General features: G+C 45.4%; 2 protein-coding genes and 1 long non-coding RNA gene across 6 annotated transcripts in view; 1 reads left to right on the plus strand and 2 right to left on the minus strand.

Annotated features, from left to right (window-relative positions):
* The window catches only part of HECTD4 (HECT domain E3 ubiquitin protein ligase 4), a 70,984-nt gene extending 58,085 nt beyond the window's left edge, over positions 1-12,899 (plus strand). For all 4 annotated transcript variants that reach the window (XM_035340192.1, XM_035340195.1, XM_035340193.1 and 1 more), the window contains exons 62-76: positions 68-275; positions 585-808; positions 891-1,042; positions 1,236-1,342; positions 1,662-1,785; positions 2,564-2,754; positions 3,498-3,644; positions 4,449-4,568; positions 4,714-4,869; positions 5,716-5,819; positions 6,120-6,341; positions 6,731-6,897; positions 7,370-7,565; positions 8,378-8,600; positions 9,037-12,899. In XM_035340192.1, coding sequence (XP_035196083.1) covers positions 68-275; positions 585-808; positions 891-1,042; positions 1,236-1,342; positions 1,662-1,785; positions 2,564-2,754; positions 3,498-3,644; positions 4,449-4,568; positions 4,714-4,869; positions 5,716-5,819; positions 6,120-6,341; positions 6,731-6,897; positions 7,370-7,565; positions 8,378-8,600; positions 9,037-9,173 — 2,478 coding nt within the window. In that variant the 3' untranslated portion in view covers positions 9,174-12,899. The remainder of the gene's footprint in view (positions 1-67; positions 276-584; positions 809-890; positions 1,043-1,235; positions 1,343-1,661; positions 1,786-2,563; positions 2,755-3,497; positions 3,645-4,448; positions 4,569-4,713; positions 4,870-5,715; positions 5,820-6,119; positions 6,342-6,730; positions 6,898-7,369; positions 7,566-8,377; positions 8,601-9,036) is intronic.
* A 474-nt stretch (positions 12,900-13,373) lies between these two features.
* On the minus strand, positions 13,374-22,742 carry TRAFD1 (TRAF-type zinc finger domain containing 1). The gene is made up of 12 exons (XM_035340200.1): positions 22,584-22,742; positions 22,258-22,322; positions 21,107-21,242; positions 20,980-21,033; positions 19,571-19,985; positions 18,018-18,281; positions 17,118-17,188; positions 16,704-16,919; positions 15,617-15,749; positions 15,011-15,320; positions 14,541-14,613; positions 13,374-14,201 (listed from the first exon to the last, which is right to left on the minus strand). Exons 2-12 carry the CDS (start codon positions 22,305-22,307, stop codon positions 14,157-14,159), a joined length of 1,767 nt encoding a protein of 588 aa, XP_035196091.1. The 5' UTR covers positions 22,308-22,322; positions 22,584-22,742; the 3' UTR covers positions 13,374-14,156.
* A 207-nt stretch (positions 22,743-22,949) lies between these two features.
* Positions 22,950-25,881, minus strand: LOC118174707. The gene is made up of 3 exons (XR_004754746.1): positions 25,523-25,881; positions 24,865-25,020; positions 22,950-23,374 (listed from the first exon to the last, which is right to left on the minus strand). It is a non-coding gene; the product is annotated as an uncharacterized LOC118174707 (long non-coding RNA).
* Between the last annotated feature and the right edge of the window lie 258 nt (positions 25,882-26,139).

The following is a 26,139-nucleotide window of genomic DNA, read 5'->3' on the forward strand; positions in this document are numbered from 1 at the left end:
GATTAATATAAATGAAAGTTTATTTGTTCTGTCAGAATTCCTGTTAATTAACTGATATTTTTTACAGATAAGGTCAAGAGCTAAAATAGAGAAAATCCGAGCCAGTCTGTTCAACAGTAGTGACCTCATTGGTTTGTCAAGTCTGGATGGTGAAGATGAACTAATGGAAATGTCAACTGAAGAGATCTTAACTGTTTCTACAGTAAATCAGAGTTTATTTGACACACAGGGGAGCCCAGCACTAGAAGACTATTTCAATGATAAGTCAATAAAAGGTATGTGCTTTTCGTACAGGCAAATATCTCACTGACACGATGATATACAAGTGTCAGATTGTGATTGCTCATAATAATTACAGTATTGGGCCAAAAGAGGAGGAGGCATTCAACATTCGATTCTCTATTATAAATGGGGTATTAAAGTGCAGAGAGGTCAGATCTGCTAGTAGAATTTTTCTAAGTGATTTTCTCTCAAAGCAGCTGGTGTGCAATGTAATATTCTAGTTGAATGTAAAATGTTTTCTTGTGTTCCAAATCCTGAAGAGCTGCCACAGTATTTTGTGCTCTACTTTGTTTCTATGTTAGGTGAGAAACTGGTCCCAGGTGCTCGGGAAGTCCTCACAGAAATATTTAAAAGCTGCGTCCATTCTGAGCAAATGCTGAGCCTAACTCCAACAAAACCAATTAAGGTTGCTGATATCTATCTTAGTAAAGAGCAGATAAATTCTCAAACTCCTGGAAACCTTCTTCATGTGTTCTTCACAAATGTCCGCCCTCCGAAGAAGGTGCTAGAGGACCAACTTACTCAGGTAGTGCTTTGAAAACTGTTTTCAGTGGTTTTTTGTGTAACTCTGAAGTGTCAGTTAATTATTCATTTTTCTGTGTTGGAAGATTTTAAGGAAATATGGTGTGCCCAAGCCAAAATTTGACAAGAGCAAGTACAACAAGGCGGGCAAAGAGCAGCATCCAGTAAAAGTTGTGAGCACCAAGCGCCCAGTTACCAAACCGCCCACAAAAGAGAAGTCTGTGCTTAATAGTGTCAGGTTAGTGTCTTCAGCCTACTGGCAGTTTTTGATTTCTCCTCAGGGTTTAGGCTTTTTGCCCTTCCTCTGTATTTCCTTGTACTGATTGTAAGAGGAAAATGTCTTTGAGAGCATAGAAGACATTCGAGCAATGTTTTGAGTTTTTTGAACAGGAATAAGGAAACTTAATTCTAATATTAATTTTGTCCCTTAGCCGAACAGCATTAAGTGAGAAGAAACCTACTGTAAAGCCAAAATCTCCTGAGAAGAGCAAACCTGAAGAGAAGGACCCTGAAAAATCTCCCACAAAGAAACAGGAAGGTGGTAGCCCTATAAAAACTCTTCTACAGTGTTAGATCTTTAAAAGAAAATACGTTTTGAATTGGCATGCTTAAAGTAATGATTTGGTTTGTCTTTGCTTTTAATTGTTTGGAATTGGGCTCATTTAGTTGTGGTTTTTTCTTAGGTTAGATTCCAGGCTAGATTGGACCTGTCAGTAGCAGTGTTTAGAACTTCTTGAGAAGTGAGGCATGGTGGGCTGGGTAAAACCGGGAGGAAGCAGTCTTGTACACTTTCCTGTGTGGTGTGTAGGCTCCATAGGAAGTCATTAACTCTCTGATGGTTGTATCTCTACACTCAGTTCCTGAGGAGAAGTATTTGACGCTGGATGGATTTCACAGATTTGTCGTTGACCGATCTAAACAGGATATCCGTAGTGTGTGGAGAGCTATTCTGTCCTGTGGATATGATCTGCACTTTGAAAGGTAAGTTTTGGAAACCATTATGGAAAGGTGATACTGGTTAATTGTGCTCACTTAAATTGATCCCAAGTATTCCTATTCCACGTAGCTTTAACCAGTGTGTTAGTAACAAGCAAACATCTATCCATGGCTGCAAGACCTGTAGAGAACATTGTTGGTTATTTTCTTAAAACATCCGTTCAAAGAGTCACTGTGACATAAAAGTGCAGGTTCATGACTTGCACTAAAGCTAACAAAAAATCATATGCCACACTGTCCTTATTACTTCCAGATTGCAGAATAAATGGGCCTCAGGAGAATTGTAGATTGATCTGGCAGCAGTCTCTGGTCTCCTTCTGCGATGGCTTTCTGTTCTGTTATTGGGTATTTAAACTGGCAGAGTTCTTACTGGATCAGTAATAATGTCAGAGAGGGAACTGTTACTTCCTTGTTAATATTGCACAGGAAGAAAGTCCCTTAAATGAATCCTCCTTATCTTCCTGTGTCAGTCCACAAGCTAACTGCCTCCATTCCCTTCCCCTATATCTCTTCCTAAACGTGAAGTGGTTAGTGCAGCGGGTAAGCTTAATATGCTTTTCTTTTTTTCTTATTTAATAATAGTGAGACAAAGCAGGTGATAAATCAGTTCTTGTTCTCACACTGGAATTCTTGTAATGAAACAGCTTCCCTTAAGAAAAGGGGGAGAAACTGAGAGCGCCCTACCTGGTGTTGTGCTCAACATGCTCTCAGTAAGCAGTATGGCCTTTGCATTTCAACAGGTGTAATGCCTCTTACGTTTCAGGTGTGCCTGCATTGATGCAAGACATGCTCAGAAAGCGTCCCGGAAATGGACTCTGGAGATGGACGTGGCCCTGGTTCAGTACGTTAACAGGCTTTGTCGCCACCTTGCGATTACACCAGCACGGCTCCATCCCCATGAAGTCTATTTGGATCCAGCTGATGCAGCAGATCCCAGAATTTCCTGCCTGTTAAGTATGTACAGATTACAGCGTTTAGAACTGCTTTGTAGTGCTCTTGCTTTGTGTTCTTATTCCTATGCTGTTTGTGGGATTGTCAGGAAAGGCACCTGCTGGAACTGCTCAGTCTTTGGAAGAGAGGCTCCCAGGGGTATCCAGGCTCCCTGGTTTCACACACGAGATTAGTTTTCTCAGGTCTGTTCACTGAGCAGAGAGATTCCAAGCTTGAAGTGACTGAACACAGGGTTACAACTGACCTTTTGCTTTGGTGCTTTTGTCCCAGACAGCTGGGACATTCCTTTGGAGATGCAGACTATGAGCTATGGGGAACACTGAGTCCAGGTCTCTAGAAATGCACTGCAACTGTTCCGTGCTCTCCAGGCATACCTTCCAGGCTATAACAACACGGTATCTTTTTAGCCTGAAGGAGGAAAAAGGCTGGATTTCAATTCTGGACCTAGGGAGACTTTGGTCACCTAAATCTGTTTGAAGCATGAAGGTACTTCTAAGAGCATTTCTACATGAATGCAAATGTAGCGATGACGAAAGATAGTGGACTCAGATACCCAGGAGTTTAACATCTGGGAAGGGAAGTCACGGTTCACTGCTGTTCTTGTGCTGTCAGCCCTCTTGATGGGCAGGGGTCAGGAGGGGCTGCTTTCGAAGGAAGCTCCTGCGGCTCCTGGACTGAATCCACAGGGATGATGGACGGTCCAGCAGGTAGGGGACATCTTCATCTCTGAATTTTTCCCACTTCAGATGTTCCGGTTGAAAGTCTACGCCTACGGTTTGCACTGCTGCAGTCTCTCAATACAACATTAGAGACGTTCTTCTTACCGCTGGTGGAGCTTCGGCAGACCGAGATGTACAGTAACAGTATTGCTGCGTTGCTGCAAGAGGCCAAAGGTCAGTTTCTCGGGAGAATGGCTGTTGCCTGTAAGGCTGTGCTACGCACCACGTTGAACTACTTAGTATATTTTGCAAAAAACTTGGATGCGTGTAAACGCATGTCAGAAATGACAATATGGAGGGGAGAGGGAACACAAGATGGTGATTTCAGTGCACTAACACTGGCTGATTGGCCGTATTCTCAGCCTGATAAGCTGTCATGTCCAAAACGGCATTAACCCAAGGGCACTTCTTGGTTCTTTATTGATTTTGTTTTTTAAAGGTGGTGCAGGGGGGATGATTCTTGCAAGAACTTGCTATGATTTGAGAAGATACAGAATTCACCAAAGGTGTCAGCGTGCAAAGGCTTTTGATTTGGCCCAGCTAAAAAAAAAAAGCTTGGGAACCTAGTATGGAGAAGTGAGGAGTGTTCATCGGAGTTCTTTCCCCCATAAATCTGGGCTCTCCATAAAGACAATGTGACAGCACTCCTTCTTGTCTTGTTTTCTTTCCCCCAGCATTACTGTCAAAACAACTCTGATTTCTGAAAGCTATCTGGCAGTGGTGCTGATGAACAGGATTTCTGGTGGAGTTGCTAGGATCTCTCTCTATAACAGTAGAGCTGTGTTCATCAGTGTCCTAATCCAGTGCACTTCTTCTACTAAGCATCAGTAGCAAATACTTTAAAATAAATTTGAAAATGTGTTAGCCATTTCTTAGCTACCTAATGAAGATCACTGGCTACTGAAAGCTTTCAGAAAACGAGATTGTAGAAGGGTAGATCAAAATAGAAATAATTGAAATATGCGTTTCTTTATTTAGGTTTAATCTTCTATGACACAAAAGTAACTGTAATGAACAGAGTGCTGAATGCCACTGTCCAAAGAACCGCAGATCATGCAGCCCCAGAAATCACCCTGGATCCCCTGGAAATAGTTGGAGGTATGGGAGACATTGATCCTCTTGAAAAGTCATTTTAATCCATTGTAACAGGTCAGATCTGTCTCGACAAAGCTCAGATAGGTTGTTAATGCAAATACCCAGTACGGGGATTTTATCTTCCTTTCTCTGGTTTGCTTTTCAACAGGGGAGATCCGTTCTTCAGAAAATTCCTATTTCTGTCAGGCAGCAAGACAGCTAGCCTGCGTGCCATCCTCGCAGCTCTGTGTTAAACTCGCCAGTGGTGGAGACCCTACGTACGCCTTCAACATTCGATTCACAGGGGAGGAGGTTCATGGAACAAGTAAGTCGGGATTAAAGAGTTACCAGCGTAGGTGACGTTGGCAGAATTGTGAGAATTTCCTCCCAGTGGAACTCCAGTTTCTACCAGAATGTGGCTCCTTAGCTTTAAGGAGCAGCGTTACCTTTGTGGTGTTTGTAGTCCTGCAGATGGAAAAAAAAATAATAAAAAAAAAGCCTTCCATTAATTAAGCAAACCAGTTTATTTTCATCTTGTATTTAATAAAACGGAGTTGTGTGAGCGCACAACTTCGCTAACTTTTTGCTAACTTTTTGTACCTCTCACTGAACAAAGGGCCACCTGATGCCTTCTCTCAGGGGGAATTTTCTTTTGAAGGTCCATGGTTGTTACTGACAATATCTCTGAAGAGCTAAATGCTGCTTCCACACCTTCGTATTTATAAGGACTTCTAATACGTTGCCTCACTGCTTGTAGCTGTGGAAGCGCGCTGCCTGCAGGACCCTGTTGTTACAAAGACAGCACCCGTCATCTTCTAATCGAGTTATGAATTCCATTTGCAGGCCAACTGGTGTACCAAGTGTTCGTGCTAGTCTTACACAGAGAGTGCTGGAAGACAAAGCAGCATTTAGGAATTGAGCAGGAGGCAATTCAATGAATATCTTTGCATGTAATTAAACTATTAAAATGTGAACTTGAGCATGAATAATAGGCTGGCAGGGCTGGCGTCTACGCCACCATTGTTTAAGCCGTGTGTCTGTGCAGTCAGAGAGGTTAAGCGTGTAATCTGTGGCTTGAAACATGGTTTCAAGGAGAACAGCAGACTCTGAATTAAATGGCAATGGTAACAACCCTAGGAGAGCACTTCATTATTTTGCTTCTCTCTTGCAGGTGGATCTTTCCGTCACTTCCTTTGGCAAGTTTGCAAAGAGTTACAGAGCTCCTCGCTCTCCCTTCTCCTGCTGTGCCCAAGCTCTGCAGTCAATAAGAACAAGGTGAGGTGTCTCAGCACAAGAAATTAAGTTGCCTTTCCTTCCATGAATGCATGTGTTCAAGGCCAGGTTGAAAGGGGCCTTGGCCAGCATGATCTGGTCAGTGGCATCCCTGGCCATGGCAGGGGCTTGGAGTTAGGTGATCTTTAAGGTCCCTTCCAGCTGAGCAAATCTTCTCTCAGACAACTCAGTGGTATTCATCTTCTTCAAACCAGTATTTTCACAATCATGTTAACTTGTGCACCTGCAGGGTACGCATCAGTTGTTAAATGTTGGTTTGTATACCCATTTTTTTTCCTAAAGGGGAAGTACATTTTGACACCAAGCCCTATAACCTATGCAGAGGAGCAGCTGTTTCACTTCTTTGGGCAGCTTTTGGGTATTGCAATTCGAGCAGATGTTCCCCTGCCACTGGACCTCCTGCCCTCGTTCTGGAAGACCCTGGTGGGAGAGCCACTGGATCCCGATGTTGATCTCCAGGAAGCTGACATCCTCACCTACAACTATGTAAAAAAATTTGAAAACGTAAGCAATTTTTTCCTCTTTTCTTCAGGGCTTCCCCCATAAGCACGTTGTTCCAACAACAGCAGCATTTACTGGCTGGTAATGGTCGACTTTGTTGCTGGTAGTCACTTGAGCAGGGTCGCAAAGTGTTTATTTTGTGTGCAGGATTTTACATCCTGATGAGCAGTTCTTCCAAGCCAATCTCGTGCTGCCAGGTGCAGTGGGATGAAGGCTTCTGAAACATTTACAGAAACTCCACGCTACTAAACCAGGCAGTAACTAACCAAAGCAGTTACTGCCTCTTGGTGTCCGTGATGTCTCCAGGTGATACAATCAGTGCACTTCGTACACCGTGGTGATGAGATGCTGTGACATGGGTCATCAGGTACTGTTCCTGTGTTTTGTGGTAGATAAATGATGAGACTGAACTGGAAGCTCTGTGTGCAGAAATTGCTTCTCAGCATCTAGCGACAGAGAGCCCCGACTGCCCTAATAAGCCATGCTGCAAATTCACCTACCTGACCATGACAGGGGAAGAAGTGGAGCTTTGTCCCAGAGGCAGGCACGTTCCAGTGGGGTGAGTAACAGCTTCCTTGGCAGGATGTTGCAGTGGGTTACATGCAAGAGAAACATCTCTGGAATAATTTTCCAAGAGCCAAGCTCTCCCAAGAAGCTTTTGTAACCAGCTGAAGGCTAGAACAAGCTGGGAACACTTCACATTTGTTGGCAGGAACTTGGGATCTCTGGCACTGTTGGTTTTTGTTCTGTAAGAAATAGATGGTTGAGGAGCAGTGCTTATCGACTGCCTGCTGGCTTAAGTAAACACCCACAGTTACAAGGCTTGTGAGAAATGGGTGACGTGAGCATGAGAGAGGAGGAGAAAGCTGAAGCAGACTTGGATTGGGAGGCATCAGAATGTAAATAGCTAAATGCTCAGAGTCAATTATTCAGAAACAGCCTCCCCAAAAACCCTCCTGTAACAGTTCGGGGGTAGCGCAGGTGGGTTCCTAAGCACTCTCCTTTCTTGTTGTGAATCTCTGCCCTTGCAGGTGGGAGAACAAGGATGTTTATGCAACTGCAATCAGGAGCTTGAGGATGCGTGAGCTGCAGACTCCGGAGTGCATGACTGCAGTGCGTGCTGGACTTGGGTCTATCATTCCCCTGCAGCTTCTGACTACGCTGACCCCTCTTGAGATGGAGCTGAGGACGTGTGGGCTTCCATACATCAACCTGGAGTTTCTCAAGGTATGAAGAACTGCAGCTTCCTCGGCAAAACCTGCCGGACTGACAATAGAGGATCTTTCCCCATGGAAGGTGTCAGCGGAGAACCTTCTGCTTGTGTTACACCGTGATGGTCTGTATGGCACACTGCCCTGTACTTGGACACCCCTCTGTCCCTGGAGAAGCTGTTACGATTTCACAGGTTTCAGGGAAAAACGGCAGCGGGCCTTGTTCCAGAGAGAAATAATTAACTTTTTTTCCTTATATATCAAATCCTAATTCCATCTCTGTTTTTTTCAAGCTTTACTCATTATTTGTCATTGAACTTAAGGGCTGAAAGAGCTGCTGTCCCTATTTCAAATAGCAATTAACATCTGAAAATCTAAAATTAATGTTCAACAGACAGTTTCTGGTTCAAAATACTTTTATATCAATACCATAAGAAATATGCCATTAGAAAAAAAGTCTTTGATAATATCCTATACATTATTAGTACTAGTATATAGTGTTAGTACTAGAGTATTAGTATTGTTTTCCTTAAGCAGCGGCAATGATGAACTGCACCCTTCCTGCATATTAAACAAAAAAGCAATGTATTCTGCCAGCACTACAGGGGAGACAGACTAGGATAAGCCTGTGACGAAAGCTGATGGGCTGAAAAGATACAAAACTGTGTATATTAACGGTCTACCATGGTTGGATTCCGCAATGATTTTAAAAGGCAGAAGACTAGGGAGGGAGCTGCAGTTACCATCACCTTTTATCCTCTTAGTCTGTGAGGAAAATCTACCAAGGGAGGAGAAAGCAGCAGTGGACACTTTCTCCTTTTCTCTTAGGCACACACCATGTACCAGGTGGGACTGATGGAAACTGATCAGCACATCGAGTTTTTCTGGAGTGCGTTGGAGATGTTCACTCAGGAGGAGCTCTGCAAGTTCATAAAGTTTGCCTGCAACCAGGAGCGAATCCCCTTCACGTGTCCTTGCAAGGATGGAGGTCCCGACACTGCCCATGTCCCGCCTTACCCCATGAAAATTGCACCCCCCGATGGAGCTGCAGGTGTGTTTGCTGTCTCTGAAGGTGCAGAAAATCAGTTCTGCTCACATCATGGTCCTAGTCTTCAGCTCCCCCTTTTTAATTTAAACATGGATTTAACGTATAAAAAAAAATGAAAAAAGAGGCAGGTAGTTACGGCTGTAAATAAGAACTTTTTTTTTAAACCATGTAATTCTGTAAAAATATTAAAATTTAACACAGTGCCTTCTGGAGACGGTAAGATTTTCTGTATTTGTCTTGCATGCTTTTTAAAACAATGGAACTGATGGAAATTGGCCTTAGAACTGGGCAAAAGGGACTGCACTATTTAGGGTTCCGAGAATTACAGAGAACTTTGTTCTTTTGATACTTGTTCCTAACAAGAATGGGTGGGGAAGGATGCTTTTGGAGAATGCGGTGAAAAGCAGAGGATGTATTCAACCAGCTCCTTCCCCTGCAGGTTCTCCGGACTCGCGGTACATCCGTGTCGAAACGTGCATGTTTATGATCAAACTTCCTCAGTACTCCTCGCTGGACATAATGCTGGAGAAGCTCCGATACGCCATCCACTACCGGGAGGACCCACTCAGCGGCTGAGAGGACGAAGGGAACGCCTAGAGGTGACTCGGGATTGTTTCATAACTGCTAATGTCAGAACCCTTCAATTCACTTAAAAATACCTCCTGTAACACTGTGTGACAAGCTGGAGGTTAATTTATTTTCTGAACTTTTGTTCCCGTTACAATAATTACTGGAAGACTTACATTTTGTATTTGTAGATTTTGTGGTGGACTGGTTATTTTGCTGCCTTGTTTGTGGAATATTTGTAGGATAGTTTAGTACAGACCAGTTTGTGTATAATTTAATTTTGAAAAACCTTTAAACATGTACATTTCTAATTTTGTAATTTAGAATGGTATTACCCATGCCAACACGACAAAAGTGAGGATGTTCTGAGTCTGGGAGAACTCAGGGGTAAGGGCTCACGGATCGCTCTCCCTCTAAACATTTCTGAGTACAAAGGGGAAGGAACCAGACACGGGGAGGGGATCACCGCTGGGTGCCTGCCGGAGCTGAGCACAGTACCTTTTCTTTCTGCAGTCAGAGAACGTGCAGGGCTTCCAGCACTTGCTTGAGTTTTAGAGCAGGAAAGGCTGCCGAGCTGCATGTTTATGTTTCCACCATTTTCTTGTAACTTTTTAATTATAAGCAAGCACACGGGGAGCTGCCACAATGAACGTGGGCTTTCAGCTAGACACTTGATTAGGAAAGTTTCTAACCGAGAGAACAGTGAAAAGGGCCGTAGTTCAGTGGGGTTCTTGCCCTAGGTGTTCTTAAATGTCTGCTTTGCTTAGTACTAAAATAATTTCTTTATTGTAATTAAAATATTAGCAGAAACAAAATGGCTTCTCTCTGTATGGTGTAAGATAGCACAGTTCAAGCTTACAATCTCTGACTTTACCCTGTTCCTAAATGAGCTTTCAGAATAATCACAGGGCTGTAGAATTACAGGACAGCCCAGGTTGGAAGGGACCTGGAAAGATCTCCAGGTCCAACCGTTCCTGGGCAAAGGGAGCCTAGATGAGACTGTCCAACACCCCGTCCAGTCACATCTTGACAACCTCTGGTGATGGGGCTTCTAACACTGTCCCTGGGGAGGCTGTTCCAGGGATTGTTCTCACTCTAAAATCCTTCTTTTTAATACCAAGATGAAACCTTTCCCAGTGCAGCTTGGACCTGTTGCCCCGTCTCTTTTCCATGTGGCTCCATGGGAGGAGAGAGCCTCCTGTTCTCTTTCCGGCCACCCTTTACTGGAGTATTCCCAGGGCAGGTTCTCCAGCACTTTGATCATTGTGGCCCTACTTTGGACCCTCTCCAGTCTGTCCTCATCTTTGTGGATTGTGGGGACCAGAACTGGACACCGTGCTGCAGGGGTGGCCTGATAAGTGCTGAGTAAAACACCTGTAACTTGTATTTGTACTCAAAAATGATTGATCTTTGATCTAAGAGCAAATTATCCTAGAAAAGTGACACCTAAAGGGAGAGTGAGGTGAGGGGGAAGGCACAAGGTTACTTGTTTGAAGATAAAGCTTCTATTTTGTATGGAAAGATAATGGAAGACTATGGAGAGAGAGCAGTTCTCCAACTTTCTTGTTTCGAAGTACGTTCTGCGGTGGTTTCAAAACAGCACATCGTGTGCGTCTTCCTTCGCTCCTGCAGAAGCACCACTCAATAGTGGGTGCATTTAAAAGTAAGGTGGTGCTTTGTTAATCACGTAGAGCCAGGCATGAGTGGGACTTGCCTGCGTGCTAAAGAACTGAAGAAAACATGCTGAAACTACTGCTGTGCTCCTCGGCTCGGTGCTATATGTAAGTTAAGTGCCAGTACTGAGCCACCAGTTATTTATTTTTCTTCTGATGTGCTTGGTGCACATCAGCCACACGAGAGGTTTATGATGGTGTGCGTGTAACTGTACTTCAAGGTTGGTATTTTATGTCTCTTTAGAAGACAGCATACACTAATTTGGCTTGTCAGTGGTCATGGGAATTGAAAAACCTGTATTTATTGTATATTATTGTGAATATTGGAATTATGAGCGTGTGGTACTTGGAAGATAAAATGTGAGTAAGAGAGAGAAACGCCTAACCAAGTGTGTATATTCTTGTTCTGTGAGTGAATGGAAAAGTGTGTGCAACAGTTGTAGAGATAGTTGTTGGCATACGGAGTCTCCAAATCCTGTGGTTAGGAAAGCTGTTACCCTTCTATTGCGTATGTCCCTGCCTTTCACAGGAACAGATACATGTAGGAAGAATATTTACTCGAATCTTGTCCATTTCCTGGTAGAAGCATATATGTAGCTGAGAAATCATGCAGAGTAAGTGCAAACACAGGTAACGTTTACAATGACAAAGGGGAAAACTGAGCAGAAGGAGGGGCTTGGGGCCATTTTATTCCCATCTCGGATTTGCATTCTCAAACAGGTGCTGCAAGGAAAAGTGAAGAGCATCAACTGCAGTTCATGGCAGAACTGGTGCTGCTGACAGAGAGGGTTGGGGTTTCTTTCTGGTGATGGAATTGCAATTGTTGTGTTGGTTTGCAATTAAATCTTTCTTTTCAAGCCCTTAATCCTTTGGGGGGACTTGCAGTGCAGTCAAATACCTCACGCGCAGGGGTTTGAGAACTCGGTATGCCAATGGTTCCAAGGCTCTGATTACAGCTGTAAGATAACTGCTGCTTATGTCTGGCTTCTCCTTCCAGAGGGCACATTTGAGAGAAACATATCTGCGTCTTGGCCCTGAAAAGTGTGCTGTAAAATTACTTGATACATATTTATTACAGTTATTTATGATTACAAATAACAAACTTAGTCAATGCTGTTTACACCTTGCTGTGTAAATTAAGCTCCTTATACAGGAAAAGTGTCTCACTAATAAATAACCTTCATTCACTTCTTTTTGTCCTGAAGAATACTATGATCCCCGTAAGAGGGTAAGTTGCAGTGTTTGATTGGTTTTGTTTGTTTTTTAAGTTACTAGGAAGGAAGTGCTGCAGTGGTTTGGACTGTAGCACAAATGGCCTTTTAATTAAAAGCTTTTCTAATCATCATTACTTGTGCTTTAAATGAACTTGACAGTGTCTGTAATAGGCTTGTTTGTCAAAACAAAGATTGGTTTGTGACTTTTTATATATACTCATTCAGAATGTAAAATTATACTCAACAATGGAAAAACTCTGAGGCTGGGTATTAGTTCTAGCTTGGTGTGTGTCCACCTCGGTACCGTACACAGCATTAACCTGTTAAGTGCTCTTGGCCATACAGTGTACACTGCATAAAGGAGATTCTTAACATCCCTTGAGATGTATTGTGTCCTTATTTGGGGCTGGAAATAAAAATCAATCCTCTGATGAAGCTGTACTGATGCAGACGATTAGAACTACTAGAAATGAAGTTGCAGCCTACCTGCTTCTAGGGGTTAATACACTGTAATTTATATTTACTTGCAAGAGAAATGTAAATATTTTGTACAAAAGGAAAAGCAAGTAAAACGATTGCTAATACTTCTCTTAATGGAGAAAGTACACTATTTCTTAGGCATGAGAAATAATGCAAACTAAGCCATGGCATCAGCTCAGTAGTTTTTCATACTAACAGTACCTGAACCAAGCCATCCTGCTACCGTCTCATAAAATAGCAGAGCCAGCGCAGGTTCCTTATCATGCCAGTTTTCCCCAGAAATGCCATTGCAAGGTTGGTTACCACCTGTTTTTTAATACCTTTATTCTGCTTTTCTTGTATAAATAAACACTTACATTTTGGTGGAAGCATCCGTAAGATGTCTTTATTTTAGAACCAGGATCCCTTCAGCAACCATTAGCCTTGTTCCACACTGCAGCCTGTGTGACAGCGCTGGCAGCGGAGCAGCGAGGCCTCTAATGACAGCCTTACCCTAGAAGAGTGACTGGCTAATTAGCCCTGCTAATACCATCTGTTGTACCCGGTTAGTAGTCTTAGGCTGATGCCCACAGTCATTATCTAAGCCCTGCCTGCTCCGGCCTGTGCATTTCTAACTCCCTTACGCTGTGCCAAAGCGCAGGGGCTGCTAACAGCGCTCATAAAGCACATTGACAAAGCCCGAGTGCAGGTAATAAGGGAGCACAAATTAACAAAAGCCTGCACACCGTGATTCTGAACAGGCTGTCATTAAGCCTTCAGGGGTAGAACTTACCCTCACAGAGCATTTGCACACCCTTCTGCAGTGTAACAGCGCTTCATGCAACAGCTTGTACTGCACAACATTTCAGGATATCATTAGATAAATTTTATTACAAGCGGTTTAAAAAGCACTGACTAATACAGCATTAAAAAGCATCTCACCCCCCACAGAACTCGGGGTTCCCCCAGCCATGTCCCAGGCAGTTCAGTAACAAACCAGGACCTGCAGCGAGGGCACAGCCCCCCCCACAGCACAAGGCCCCAGCACGAAGCCTGAGGAGCAGGCTCAGCGCTGAGGGGCCCAGCAACTCCCCCGCTGCCACCAAGAGCACAGCGAGCCAGACCCCGCTGTTGGATCCCTGAGCCCAGGCTGCCTTCTGGAGACCAGCCCCTGTGCAGCACCCCGTGCTCCTGTGCACCATCCCCTGCGCCTTTTGCCCCCCTCGTACCCTACACTGTCCTGGCTGGGAGCTCGCTGTGGACTTCATACAGCGCTGCTGTCTGCAGAGTAACTAGCACGCAAGCGGCAGGAAACATGCTTACAGAAAGGGCAAAGCAATTCTCCTTCGGAGGGTGTTGCAGAAAGCCGTATGGAAACACGGACAATGGGGTTCCCTCGGCAGGTGCCCGTTAGCAAATACGCAGCTTGGGATGTTGCTTAGCGTAGCTCACAGCAGTAGAAACCTGTAGTATACTCTCACAACTTAGAAATACATATAAAATGATCACTGCCCATAAAAATTTAAATTCATATAAAGTCTTCAATGACATGGCGATACAGCAATTACTTGCGCCCAGATAAATAAGTACTATAGTGCATAGTAAGAGTGCGTCGAGTGCTAGGCATGGTTTTCATACGTGGTAGATCACTTGTCCTCCAGATAACCAAACTCAGGGCTCTGGGGTTTTGCCTAAAGGAGAGGTGGAAAAAAAAATGCTATTTTCAAAGAGTACTGGATAAAAAGCAACAGATAAAAACCCCACTGAAGCAGAAAGTGCTGCAAGTAGCTCTTCAGCCTGGCACAATCCCCACAACACGAGGCAGGTGGCTGGCTCCCCTCGGCACCACCATGGGGGATAACCACCAGGAACCATCCTCTCTTCCTAACCAGTCCCACTCAACAGGATGAGCCAAGCGCCAAATCACGAGCACGTTAACACTTTGCACGCTGAAAGACTGAAGAGCTGGCTGTTGGGGTACTCTGAAACAGAAGCATCGAGAGCTCAGAGCAGTGCCCTGGCTTCCTTACCTTCACATTCCTGCTCCTCAAGCCACCCGGCACATCTGACAGCCCCAGACTCCTCCCTCCTTCGTTTCTGATGCTGCAGAGGAAGAACAGGGGCACTTTCAGACAAAGCAAGCCTACGGCTTTATGCTCTCACTGCCAAATAAGCACAGTCTCTCCCCACCAGGGAGCCTAGAAGCTCTAGGAAGAAGCCCTTCATTCTTCTCCTGATTCTTAAGTTACTTCTGTAGCAGAAGACCCAACCCTCTATTCAAGTGCCTTTAAGCACTTCAGTAATGCACATGCACTACAGGAAAAAACAAAACCAGCAAAAACATAAGAAAAACCACAGGTGATTCAGGCTTCTTATATAAAAAAGCTGGATTAAGCAGCAAAGAAAGTAGGCGTTGAGCCGTGAAGGCATCACAAAATTTCTGTATTTATGGCAGCTGCTTGAAGCAGTTTTCAGGACCTCAGCAAGCAAAAGGCGTTACCTGCGCCGGGTTGGAGAAGTACTGGAGAAGCCGGACGCGAAGGCTTCTGAATGGAAGTTCGGGCTCGGTCTCCCGCGTTGTGCTGTCCCGCCAGGTTCACCTGCACCTCTGTTCTTCTGCCTCCCCTCGGTACCGGCCACCTTCCTCGGCTTCCCTCTGGCGTTCAGAGCCTCGCTCGCTCTCACCGCTCCTGATGAGGTCGGTGGCGCATTCCTGGCGTTTGCCGCGTTACTCAGCGACCTGGTCCCTCGCGCAGGGTAACTGAGCCTCTGCTGCCTGAAGCCTTCGATGCACCGAGGAGAGACGTCTCCTGAGAGGACACCAACAGAGCAATTCAGGAACAGTAAATGCAAAATCCGTTCAGAGAGCAGAACTAGACCTCATTTCCAGTCCAGCAGCTCAGGGCTCCATAACAGAGAGCTGTAAGGATACCGAGTTTCAGAGATTTAATCCCTCCTGCATAAAACTAGAACAATGGAAGGTGACTGAAGACTTTAGCATTTTGGAGACAGAAAAAGATAACATCTGCTCGGCTTGGAACACAAATAATGCTCCTGCAAGTGTAAAGGAAAGCAACGTGCACAAAAATCCATGTGTTGCCCACACCTTGATGCCTGATTCGCCTCCGAACCAGCTCTGGCGATTCTCTTCTCTCTCTGTTGTCTTGAGGAGATGCCGACTGCTGCGATGGAAAGCTGCCTGCTGGGCTGGCTGTGGCTGGGCGCAAGTCACACTGATCCTAGAGCAAACCGCAGGGATTTAAATGACAGCTCGTTCAAATTTATTCTTGTAAAAACATCGCAAAGCGTCACCCTCCAAAAGCACTAAGGTTTGTAGGGGGTTGGTTTTAGGAAGAGGCATACACTGGTGTCGTGTGAGAGAACATGTGGGTGTCGTACAGCTTAGGAAGAGTTGCTCACTACCATGGGACCTAAGGAGAAATGGACCTGGCAGCATCAGCCAGCCCTGCTGAACAGAACCACCCTGCAACGCGGGGCCTCGCTGCCAACCAAGCGGTGACCATATGGCGTCTGTTATTGGGTGTTCTGAATAAGCACTAAAGCACCAAGCGGCCTACTTGGCACCTGTCCATCATTCTTAAAAAGCAGCAGTAGTTCCAGCAGTACCAAGTGCTGGTATTCTTTCTGCAGCAGAAGTATCGGGCAGCGACGTACGGAAGCAGCAGAATACCCTAAAAAGTGATCTGTGGCACCCATCACTTCACAAAGGCACCACTTTCCTCTCAGGCCCAGCTTCAGATACATTCCTGCTTTTACCCTGACTCCCTACATCTTACCCTCCAAGGCATTTCTCCACGTCCCAGATTTGCAGTCTGTGTTGGCTCCTTGCTCTCTTACCTACCCAGGGTGCAGGCTGGCACGCCTCTCCCCCCTTAGCTTCGACTCACACGTCCTGGTTTCAGCCTAACTTTTACACACAAGCCAAACGTTCATAGCGTGCAATTCCAGGGCCTTTTCTTTAGTCTCCATGTGAGCTTTCAGAGTGATTGTTCCTTTTTCAGTAAGAGCCCCAGCACACCACAACAGTTCAGATGGAACCAAGAGGCTTCAGAAGGCCTGAGTCAGGGGACGGTTACACTGATTCCTCAAACACCCCACCCCCAAAGGCACAGCACGTGCAATACTTCTTGAACAACGACATGCAGCAGAACGGATCAAGTTCTGTTTGTTACCTGATGGTGGAAGAGGATCTCCTCTTCTAGCTGGATGCCACAAAACTCACAGGGAATTATAATGTTTGCTTCTGCCTGGCCAGCTTGGTGCTGGGGCGAATAAACAGACCTACAGCTTTTGGAACCAAGATCCTGCGGCCCGTCGTATTTCCATGGGTTAGGAGAGGAACTTCTTTTACTGAACGAGGCAAAGGCACTTGCTGGGTTACAACCTGTCTGTTAGGCAAGTGAAACAGAAAAGTTAGCCAGCACGTTTAGCATATAGGGGTTTTAAAAATCATGCTATGCAAAGATAAAATCGCTAGGCTTCTGCCAGTATCACCGAGCGAACACTGCGCCCTTGTTCAGTCACAGTAACAGAAAAAAAGGCTTAACTGCAAGTCCCTGGATACAGCACAAAGAGAAGTACTACACCTGATGAAGAATCAGATCTTCAGCAGGGTAGAGCTCCTCACAAAACTCACACGGCAACATGATCTCATCACCTGCAAAGTAACGACAGTTATATCCTCTACCACAAAAAAGACAGCTGTGATCGGATCAACTCATCTTCAGAATTCCTAAGCAACAGATCTCCGTTGTGCCACAGGACGGCAGCCGGAGCAAACACTAAGGAAGAAGTTGCTCTAGTCCCACTTGCTGAATTTCATGAGCAAGTTTCACATCACCCAGAGTCAGAACAATCTTTTGGGGTCAGAAATACATCAAGTGGCTTGGCACAAAAGCGTATTACTACCTCAGGTAAATCTTTTTGCACCATTTTTCCTTTCAAAATACATCAGCACTTCAGGGCTCACCCAGCTCTCCCTTCCCTGTCACCTAAAATTGCTATAAATCTCTCACCACTTTCTGTTTCTAAAAATCACCTGAGAACAACATCAAGTTGGGTACACAAGCGCTTCATTTGGGACTGAAGGCACTCCTGCATCCCTGGAATAGCATCGCCACCTTTCCCTTTACTGTTCCAAACCGTTCTGATTTAAAAAGGCTTTCTGGAGGAACATAGCAAGATCAAAGATCCAGTATAGCTTTATTTCTTCTTCCCTTGCTGTCTTTAGTTTCTTTCAGAGAGGTATTACTGTTTTTGAGGAAGCAGAAGACAAAATTATAGAAGAAAAAAGTCTCGAATATGGTATTCATGGAGTATCTAATCTCCTGTGCATTAGATATCTAAAGATGCTTTAGAGGGAGTCTCAAAGACTCGTTCTGATGTTTTAAAGACATCAACAGACAATCTGTGACACTCTGAACCCAGGAATTCTCTCTCCCCTCATTCAAACTTTAAGGGAAAAAACAAACAGCATTTATACTTACTTTTTACGTGGTTTGAAGTGCTAAGAGACAATAAAGAGTCACAAGGAAAGATATTTGAGTTGTCTGTTTCATCAGGGCAGGCAGATGGCACAGACTCTTTGGTGTAGTAGTGTTCCCAGAAGTCACTGTCAATTTCCACTGCAGCATCATCGCGAGGATTCTCACTTTGTAGGCTAAGGGCCAGCATGTAGTCTAAATTGGCGTTCCGCTCCCCATAAAGTGAGTTAGTGTTTTTATTTCTCTCCCACTGCTCCAGTTCATGCTCTTCAAAATATAAATATCATAAATTTTAGAGAACGTTAAGCTTGCAACAAGCAGTTCACTTAAGTACATCACACTAGTTCAACCAAGAGCGTTTCACACGTGGACACTCAAGGAGTTCAGTGCTTCAAAGCCTACCAGGACACTCCTTGTACCAACTGGGAGGAAGAAGGAAAGCAGTCGTCCTGTTTTTGTTTGTAACAAGCAGAAAGAGGGGGAAAAAAAAGCTGTTCCTCTTACATCAAAAGCTCGGGTAAGGCCTGAGCCTAAACGTGATGGGAGCTAAACGAAGGCACTGAGGAAAGCTCTGTAACCTACCCTCAGTTGTAACACTGGGCTCCAGGCCTTTTCTTCAAGATACAGGTGGGGAAACTGACTCCTTGTCATACATGTGCAAAAGAAAAATCCCCAAAATGTTTCCCGGTAGTAAAGTTTTGCTGAAAACAGCACTGTTCGGAACAGCACCCAAGACGGAGCTGGTGGTGTCCAAAGAAAGGCTCAGCTCCTCCCCTGTGCTGCCGTATTTCCAATATCGCTGCTGTTTCATCATGATTACACCAGAATTTTACACAAAGCTTACACGTGCATAAAACCCTAACTGTGAACGCAGCTTGGGATTCAGCACCATTGACAAGTTACAGCTCTCCACGCCTTTAGCTCCATGAACTAAGCCCAGGAGTTATTTCTACAAGGCAGGCAGTCTCCTACAGCAGACTGTAATTTAGTGTTCTGCGGTGTTAAACCCTCCGAGCGGCCCACAACACAAAGCAGAGCACACATTCAGCAGAGAGCTCATGGAAAGGGCATGTCTGAAACGTGACAGGCCCCTCGGCACGTGGAGGTAGGAGATTAGAGGCTTAGGAGCGAGCAGAGGCATCTCTAACAGTCTCAGCTACATCCAGACAGGCTGTTATTGCAGAGACGCTGTGCACTAGGAGTGTGAACCCGCACACAGATCTTACCTACCCTTCTACTTAACTGAAGAAAAGGCAGCTGCTAAATAAAAATTGACAGGATTTGCAGTGAGCAAACAAGTCCAACTTCGTTTTTTAAGCTAAATACTTTCTGAGCAATAGAAAAGGCAGCGTACTGGGCTTTCACACCAGGTATCTTGGCACTCCTGTCTTAGGAGGCTTAAATATCTGTCGTTCTGTTCCACAGCAAAATAGTAGAGGTCACATTGCCTCCACAGCTTTCCTTACTAAGTATTTTCTCATAAATCAGTTACAAAGCCTTTTACTTGGGTCAGCTGTCAAATTAGAAGGAAATGATTACTCCCATCTACACCTTACCTTGACTTTGACTTCTTTGTACTGCTGAAACATTTCTTCTCCTAATGTCCTTAATCGTTTTGTCTCCTACACAGCTGCTATAAATCTGCCTTTCTAGCACCCTGGGCATTCTCCACAAAGGCCCGGGATAGTTATCTGATCTTAGCTGGTTTCTAATGTCTCGAAGGGCGCGCAAGTGCGCATCCGCACCCTCGTCCTCAAAGCGAGGCACTGTTCTGCTTACTCGTGCTTGTTTCACCTCTTTCCCACAGACTCGAGGGTGCTCTTTCAGATCTTTTACCATTACGTTAAGACCACACCCGCTACATATCTCAGTCCTAGCTCCACAGTAACTTTCATGATCCTGAAGCTTATTGAAAGTGAGCTGGATGTCACAATGCTGGCAGACTGCAGGACGCAAAGGGCACGCTGACGCCTAAAAAAAGAAAGAGAGATTATTCTTCACACGTGGAAAACTGAGGCACAGCTGGGGGAGGTTCTCAGTTCGCTGGAGAGCTGAGCAGCCTATTGTTTCTTTAGCCAGATACAAAGCTACACCGAAGAGCAGCCTGAAATAAGATACTATGTGAGAAATAAAAGACCAGCACGTTGTATAACCTGCGTACTCATAAGGATGGCAGCTGAAGCACTCCAAATATTCAGAATATTGTCTAAATCTGTAATGCTTGAACAGCAGATCCACACAGTGCTTTTTTGCAGCTAGATTTAGATGTGGTATGGACAACCAGCCACATTTTATTGAGTACAGCTGTGTTATTTTGTGTTATTGTGTTATACTGGGGAGCAGATTTACAGCACGTTTACTACACGTGCAATTGCAGGATGAACTACTTCCAGTCCTCTGGACTGGACATACCTTCAAAGAAAGTCATTTTTTTCCCCTCACCAATAAGCAGACCTGCAGGGCACTTCCAGAATTATCTTTAAATAAGCCCAAAGGAAGGTAAAATACCAAAATATATAACAAGATTGACTATGGCAGCAGAGAACTGGATTCAGTGACTCAAAAATACCACTGTGTCCTATTTTAGTTCAATTTGCAAGTCTTCTAAAAGTCTGTTTGGACACAACAACGAATTAAAACTCATACAATGACAGCAATAGAGACAGAAATGCATAATGTTAATGGGATCAAAAAAATGAGCTAGGTGTATCCTGTACTGAAGTATCACACCATTTTTCATCTCAATCACTAACAAGGACAAAAATACCGCTTTGATAGGAAGGCTTGAGCCGTTTCCCACCACGTTCTTTCAAAGTGCATGAATTTAAAATTAAATAAATTAAATAAAAGCGATGCATAAATCGCGGGTTGGAACCCAGGTCTTTGCTGACAGAAAGACTCAAGAATCAGTGCTTGGAAATACCAGAGTATGGTCCAAGTGTACGGAATTATAAAGTGCACCAACCTCATGATCCTCCAAGAGGCTTTTTTCTACCTTCATGCTACACTTGCAGGTAACCTGCAATAAACAGATCTCATTACATTAATTGCCACAGAAATCAGCATCTTTAAGGGAGAACTGTGTTCGTCACCTGCACGTGTTCCGATTCGATGTGGTTCTTCATTTCAGACTTGGGGACCGATTCATTGCAGTAGCGGCACACCTCGAGGTTTCTGCTACAGTGGATTTCATGAATGGTGAAATTCGGAACAGGAATATCCTTTTTGCTATGAGAAGAATCACAGAGGTTAAGTTTCAGAAAACACTGACAACAATTTTAAGCTTTTATTCAAGAAGCTTTCATACGTTTTTATAAGATTTCATAGCTTATAGAACCAAGCAACTACAAAACAATGAGCCCACCAGGCTTTCAGGTTCCTACATAACCAGGATACGAATGTATTTAACATGCAAAGGTCACAACTTATCTCAAGCATGAAAATTCATGGTGAATTAGTTGCTTTATGTGAAAGATAAATTTTACAGCATATAGAGTTACCACCGCGTTTGAGTTAATAGATTTATCTGAGAAAATAACAGTTTATGCCTGAAAAGAAAGGCATAGCTTCTCACAGCTCGGCGATGAGAAGTCCAACACTGGAAAATTTCAGTAATTGATTCTGTTGTGCTGGGTCCTTACCTTTACAGCCTACTGCTTTGTACCTTCCCCTGCCACAAGGACAAAACGCTACATCTGATCACTTTTCTCCCCTGCCAGGCCCCAAGAAGCAAACAGCCTGGCAAAGCAAGAAAGCCCAGCAGCGGTGCCTAAGCTGCACGTAACTTCTGGCAACCAAACCTGATGGACACTGCAAGAAAGTGTCCAATGTCTCTCTTTGGAAAAATATATGTGAATGCTAAGATGCAACTTCTGAAATACCACTGTTATCAATAAACATATTACCAATGCTGGAGCTTCTGAGGGAAGATAACTTATCAAAGCAAAACAACTGCCACTTCACATGCACGTACTGATTTTTTTTTTTTACATCTTTGCTTCTGAGCCACACAACTGTTAAGAAACCTTCAGGCAGTGTACTTCACATCTGCCTCACTGCCAGCCAAGCCTCCCTTTTTCAGAACGCCTCTGTTTCTGTCCAGGTGCGTCAGGAGGGTGAGTAACGGTTGTGCAAACCGCTCTGTAACGCGTTAACGCCTCAAGAGGTAAATCAGGCCGGCACCTCTCACAGGACGAGCTGACCGCTGCCTCCCGGCACCCCGCCGCCCGGTTTCGTTTCTTACCAGTTGCCGCACAGCCGGGTTTCCCCCTCCTGCACCGCAGCCGTGGCCATTTTGGGGACGAGAGCTGAAGGAGAGGTTCGGTCAGCGGCCCCACACAACCCAGCGGCCCCACAGAACCTCCACCGCCGCCCGCTCCCCTCAGGCCCCGGTGCCCCCCGCAGCCCCCGGTGCCCCCTACAGCCGCCGGCCCCGAGCCTGCCCGGTGCTGGGGGCTTCGTCCCCGCTCCCCAACGCGCCTCAGCGGCCCCTGAGGGCTCAGCGGGGGGCGAAACCCCGACTCCCCCCCCCCCCCAAACCCTCAGGGCCCGGCGCCCCCCACCCCTCACCGGCTCCTCCGTCAGCCACCGCCGGGCCCGGCCCCGCGCTTCCGACCGGCCCCGCCGCGCCCGCCCCCCGCCTTCCCATTGGCTGGTGGCATGGCCCCGCCGCCAGCTGATTGGGCTAAGCGGATGCCGGTCACTACTCGAACGGCCCTCGGTGCTGATTGGCTGGTGTAGACGTCACCGGGCTGAGGGCTCCGCCCCCCGTGGGGATTTGAAGTTTGGCCCCGCCCCGCCGGAGCCCCCCCCGGGGGGGTTTGGGGGGGGGGGGGGGGGGCTCACCTCACAGCCCGCGGGCCTTGCGCCTCGAGCAGTCCTCGAGCAGTCGAGCTCTGTGTATAAATAAATAAATATAAACATATAAACAAAATACATGTTTACACACGTGTCCCTTCCAAAACCAGCTCGCTCTTGTACCAAAGCCAGCCCCACCACGGCTCCCCAGCCACCTCAGTGGCGGTGCAGCAGGAATTCATGGCTTCCAGAGGTTTTGCCTTCCTAAACCAAACCCTGGCTCCTCTCATGTCTAAGATCTGCTGCGGAACTGTTCCTGTGGCTCGGCCTGGCACCTCTCCAAACCAAGTGCCTCATTCTTGAGCAAAAGAACATAAAAACAGACCCGTTCGCTGTCCCCAGTGGGCCAAAGGGCTGTAAAACGGCCGGTGGTACCTCACCTAATCAATTGCATCACTTTAGCATGTTCTGAATTCCAGGATCAAACGTTGAGCAAAAGATAGCAAACTCCTTGACAGGTCTTCAGGAAAATTGCAGGTAACCAAGCATGACCGTCTAACAGGCTACGGAGCAAAATACAGCACAGCACTTAAAAGGGTGCAGTGACAATTTTGGAAAAGGCTACGCTATAAAATTCATAACCTTCACTACTTTGAAGCCCCGATTTTTCACTTTGATGCTTTTTTAGGTGCCAACAAACCGTAACAGTGTATTTTCTCGGTTTTTGATTCTATTCCCTCCTGTACTGGGTTTGGGAGGGAACCTACACCTCACCAAAGAGGCTAACTGCATTTAAGATGCATCAAGAGAGTGTTTTCAAAGCATATCCTGAAGCAAACCAATGCCTCTGTCTCAAGGCACAAGGAAGAGATGAGCAGACCACGTGAACACCACACACGTTTGGGCGCTGGAGTTCTGCATTTTGTTAGAAGGCATCTAGAAGTGCTTTTTCCACATGAAGTTATCGAGGAAAATCCCTCTCCCACACTGCACACAAGGTGCGATGTCTGGAGGGTAAGCACGCAGCTGAACTTTGCAGGCACAAGGGTTTGGGAGGCCAGGAAAGGACCTTGTGCATGGGTGCCTGGGGGAAAGCACCGTGGGAGCCACCCCCACTGCACAAGTTAATCCCCTGCAAGACTTGTCTTCAATAAGGAAGTGAAGCAACCTCTGGTCAAACCCAGCTTTAACTTAAAAATGCTTGCTAATAAGTGCTGCTAATTGTGCAATTACCTAAAAAGAATCCAACTTCTCCAAACAACTGCAACCACTGACAAACTTCCCTGCTCGTGCTTGCAACCCTCATCTGATGAGGCACCGTCTTGAGAACAAAAGGTCACCGAGGCGTCATAAGCCCTGGAAATAAAGGAACTGACTTGTAAAGATTTCTGTGTATTATTTGTTTTTCCTTCCTCAAGTAAAACATCTGTTTTCTGAAAAGTGCATTAAACTAAGCAAGTCCACATCACGGCCTCTACCAAAATTCCCCAGATTGGGTGAATTTCTCACGGAGTGTCATTCCTATGACTTGATTGTGAATGTTTGACTTCCTATTACCAGCGTATTGACTAAATGGTGAATTTCTCTATTAATTCCATTAAAAATTAGCATGAAAGAATGTGGGTAAACACTTACAGCATCCTAATCTCCCACATTGTGTTCCCCTCAGTGGAAAAGTTGGGCCCCTCTGAGTTTCTGGTTTCAAAAAAATTACCTCCCGTATTTACAAAGGAAAAAGTCCAACATCTTTCCTATGACCTCAAGATAGGCCAGTGTTCTTAAAATTTAAAAAAAATATATAAAAATAAAATGCATCAGTTTTGGCACTGTCTCGCAGGTATACCACGTCTGTGCCAGGCTCTTCAGAGAACCTGGCAGAGGCCATCAGCAGAGCGCGGCCCCCCAGGCTCTGTGTTCGGGGACTTGGGACGTGCTGGGAGGGTGCGGCACGCAGCTGCAGATGGCACAAATTTCAGCACTGACAAGCAGATGCAAGTTAATCCCATTAATAACCCAGCCAGGATCAGGCACTGCTCCCTGAGTAATGCCTCACCTTACTTTTTCTAAAACCTAAAGCAAACATGAGCCTGAGCTCACAAAAGAATGGAGCTGAGTTTCCGTGAGTAACAGTAGGGAGAAAGGGAGTTGGGGATCTGTGCTGGAAAAGGTCTCTGCAAAAGCGAGCTTTGCAATCTTACAGGCACAGTTACTACAAAGGAACAAAAAAGAAGCAAATAGTCACTGTAATTTTTTAGAGAAATGATAATTATATCAAGTAAAAATTACAAAATGAGTTTCCCCAAAAACTAAGGATTGATTAAATTGAACAGAACAATAGTTCCTGACAATAGTTCCACTTGTATACACTGTCACTGCATCCATCAAGAAATGCGCATTCACACAAAGCTAACCGTATTTTTTTTTGCATCCACGAGTATTTTAAGTAATGAGCACAGATGCAGAGAGTTTATCTAATGCAGTGTTTGTTCTCAGCTGACAGTCAAACTTGTAATAGGTAAGGGTAAAAAAGATTACCTAGAGGATGACATCCATCTTTACACTCCCTTCTCCCTAAGTGAAAGAACACATACTTTGTCTTCACCGCATTCAAGATGCACGCAGATAGAAGATGACTAATGACTAATACAGTCAATCAGCTGTAAATACCACGGAGAGTTGAAGTTATAAAGCCAAATTATAACTCAACTTACACAATGTTTTACAGGTTTTTGAGGTGCAGTCGTTATCTATCACTCCTCTTCTTCAAGCACTAGTTAGACACATCTTGCAGTACAGTATTAAGTTATTCCCATAGGTTCCTACTAAAGGAAAAGTATGCCTGCTATCTTACGAGTTGCTGACTTCTTGCCAAGACGCATGCTACTGTCTGTGCATAGCATGGCCGAGGGCAGCTCACAAAGGACACACGTGCTGCTTGATTCTCAGCTTCTCCCCCCAACACTCGGCCTGGCAGGGAGCAACTTGAAGGCACGAGGTGTGCAGAAAGCGCGCAAAAAGCACTGCTGAGTGCAGCAGGAGCAGCCGGGGCACCTGAACTAAATAAAATGAACTAAATTCAATCCAGCCTGACGCCCTGCTCCCACAGAGGCTCACAGGTCGGTGCCGTTCAGGCGAATTTTCGCTCATACTACCAGGCAGCCTCCATGAGCCCTACCTACACACCTGAGAACCCCCCAAACCAAACAGCACGCAAATTTTGCCACCAAAACAAAACAAAACAAACAAAAAACCCACAGCGGGGCAAAATCTCCGGGCAGCGGAGAGCGGGCGGCTGCAGGGGGCACGCCAGGGCGCTGCCGGCGGAGCC

This window comes from Oxyura jamaicensis, chromosome 15 (genome assembly GCF_011077185.1).
Source record: "Oxyura jamaicensis isolate SHBP4307 breed ruddy duck chromosome 15, BPBGC_Ojam_1.0, whole genome shotgun sequence".
Classification (NCBI taxonomy): Eukaryota; Metazoa; Chordata; class Aves; order Anseriformes; family Anatidae; genus Oxyura; species Oxyura jamaicensis.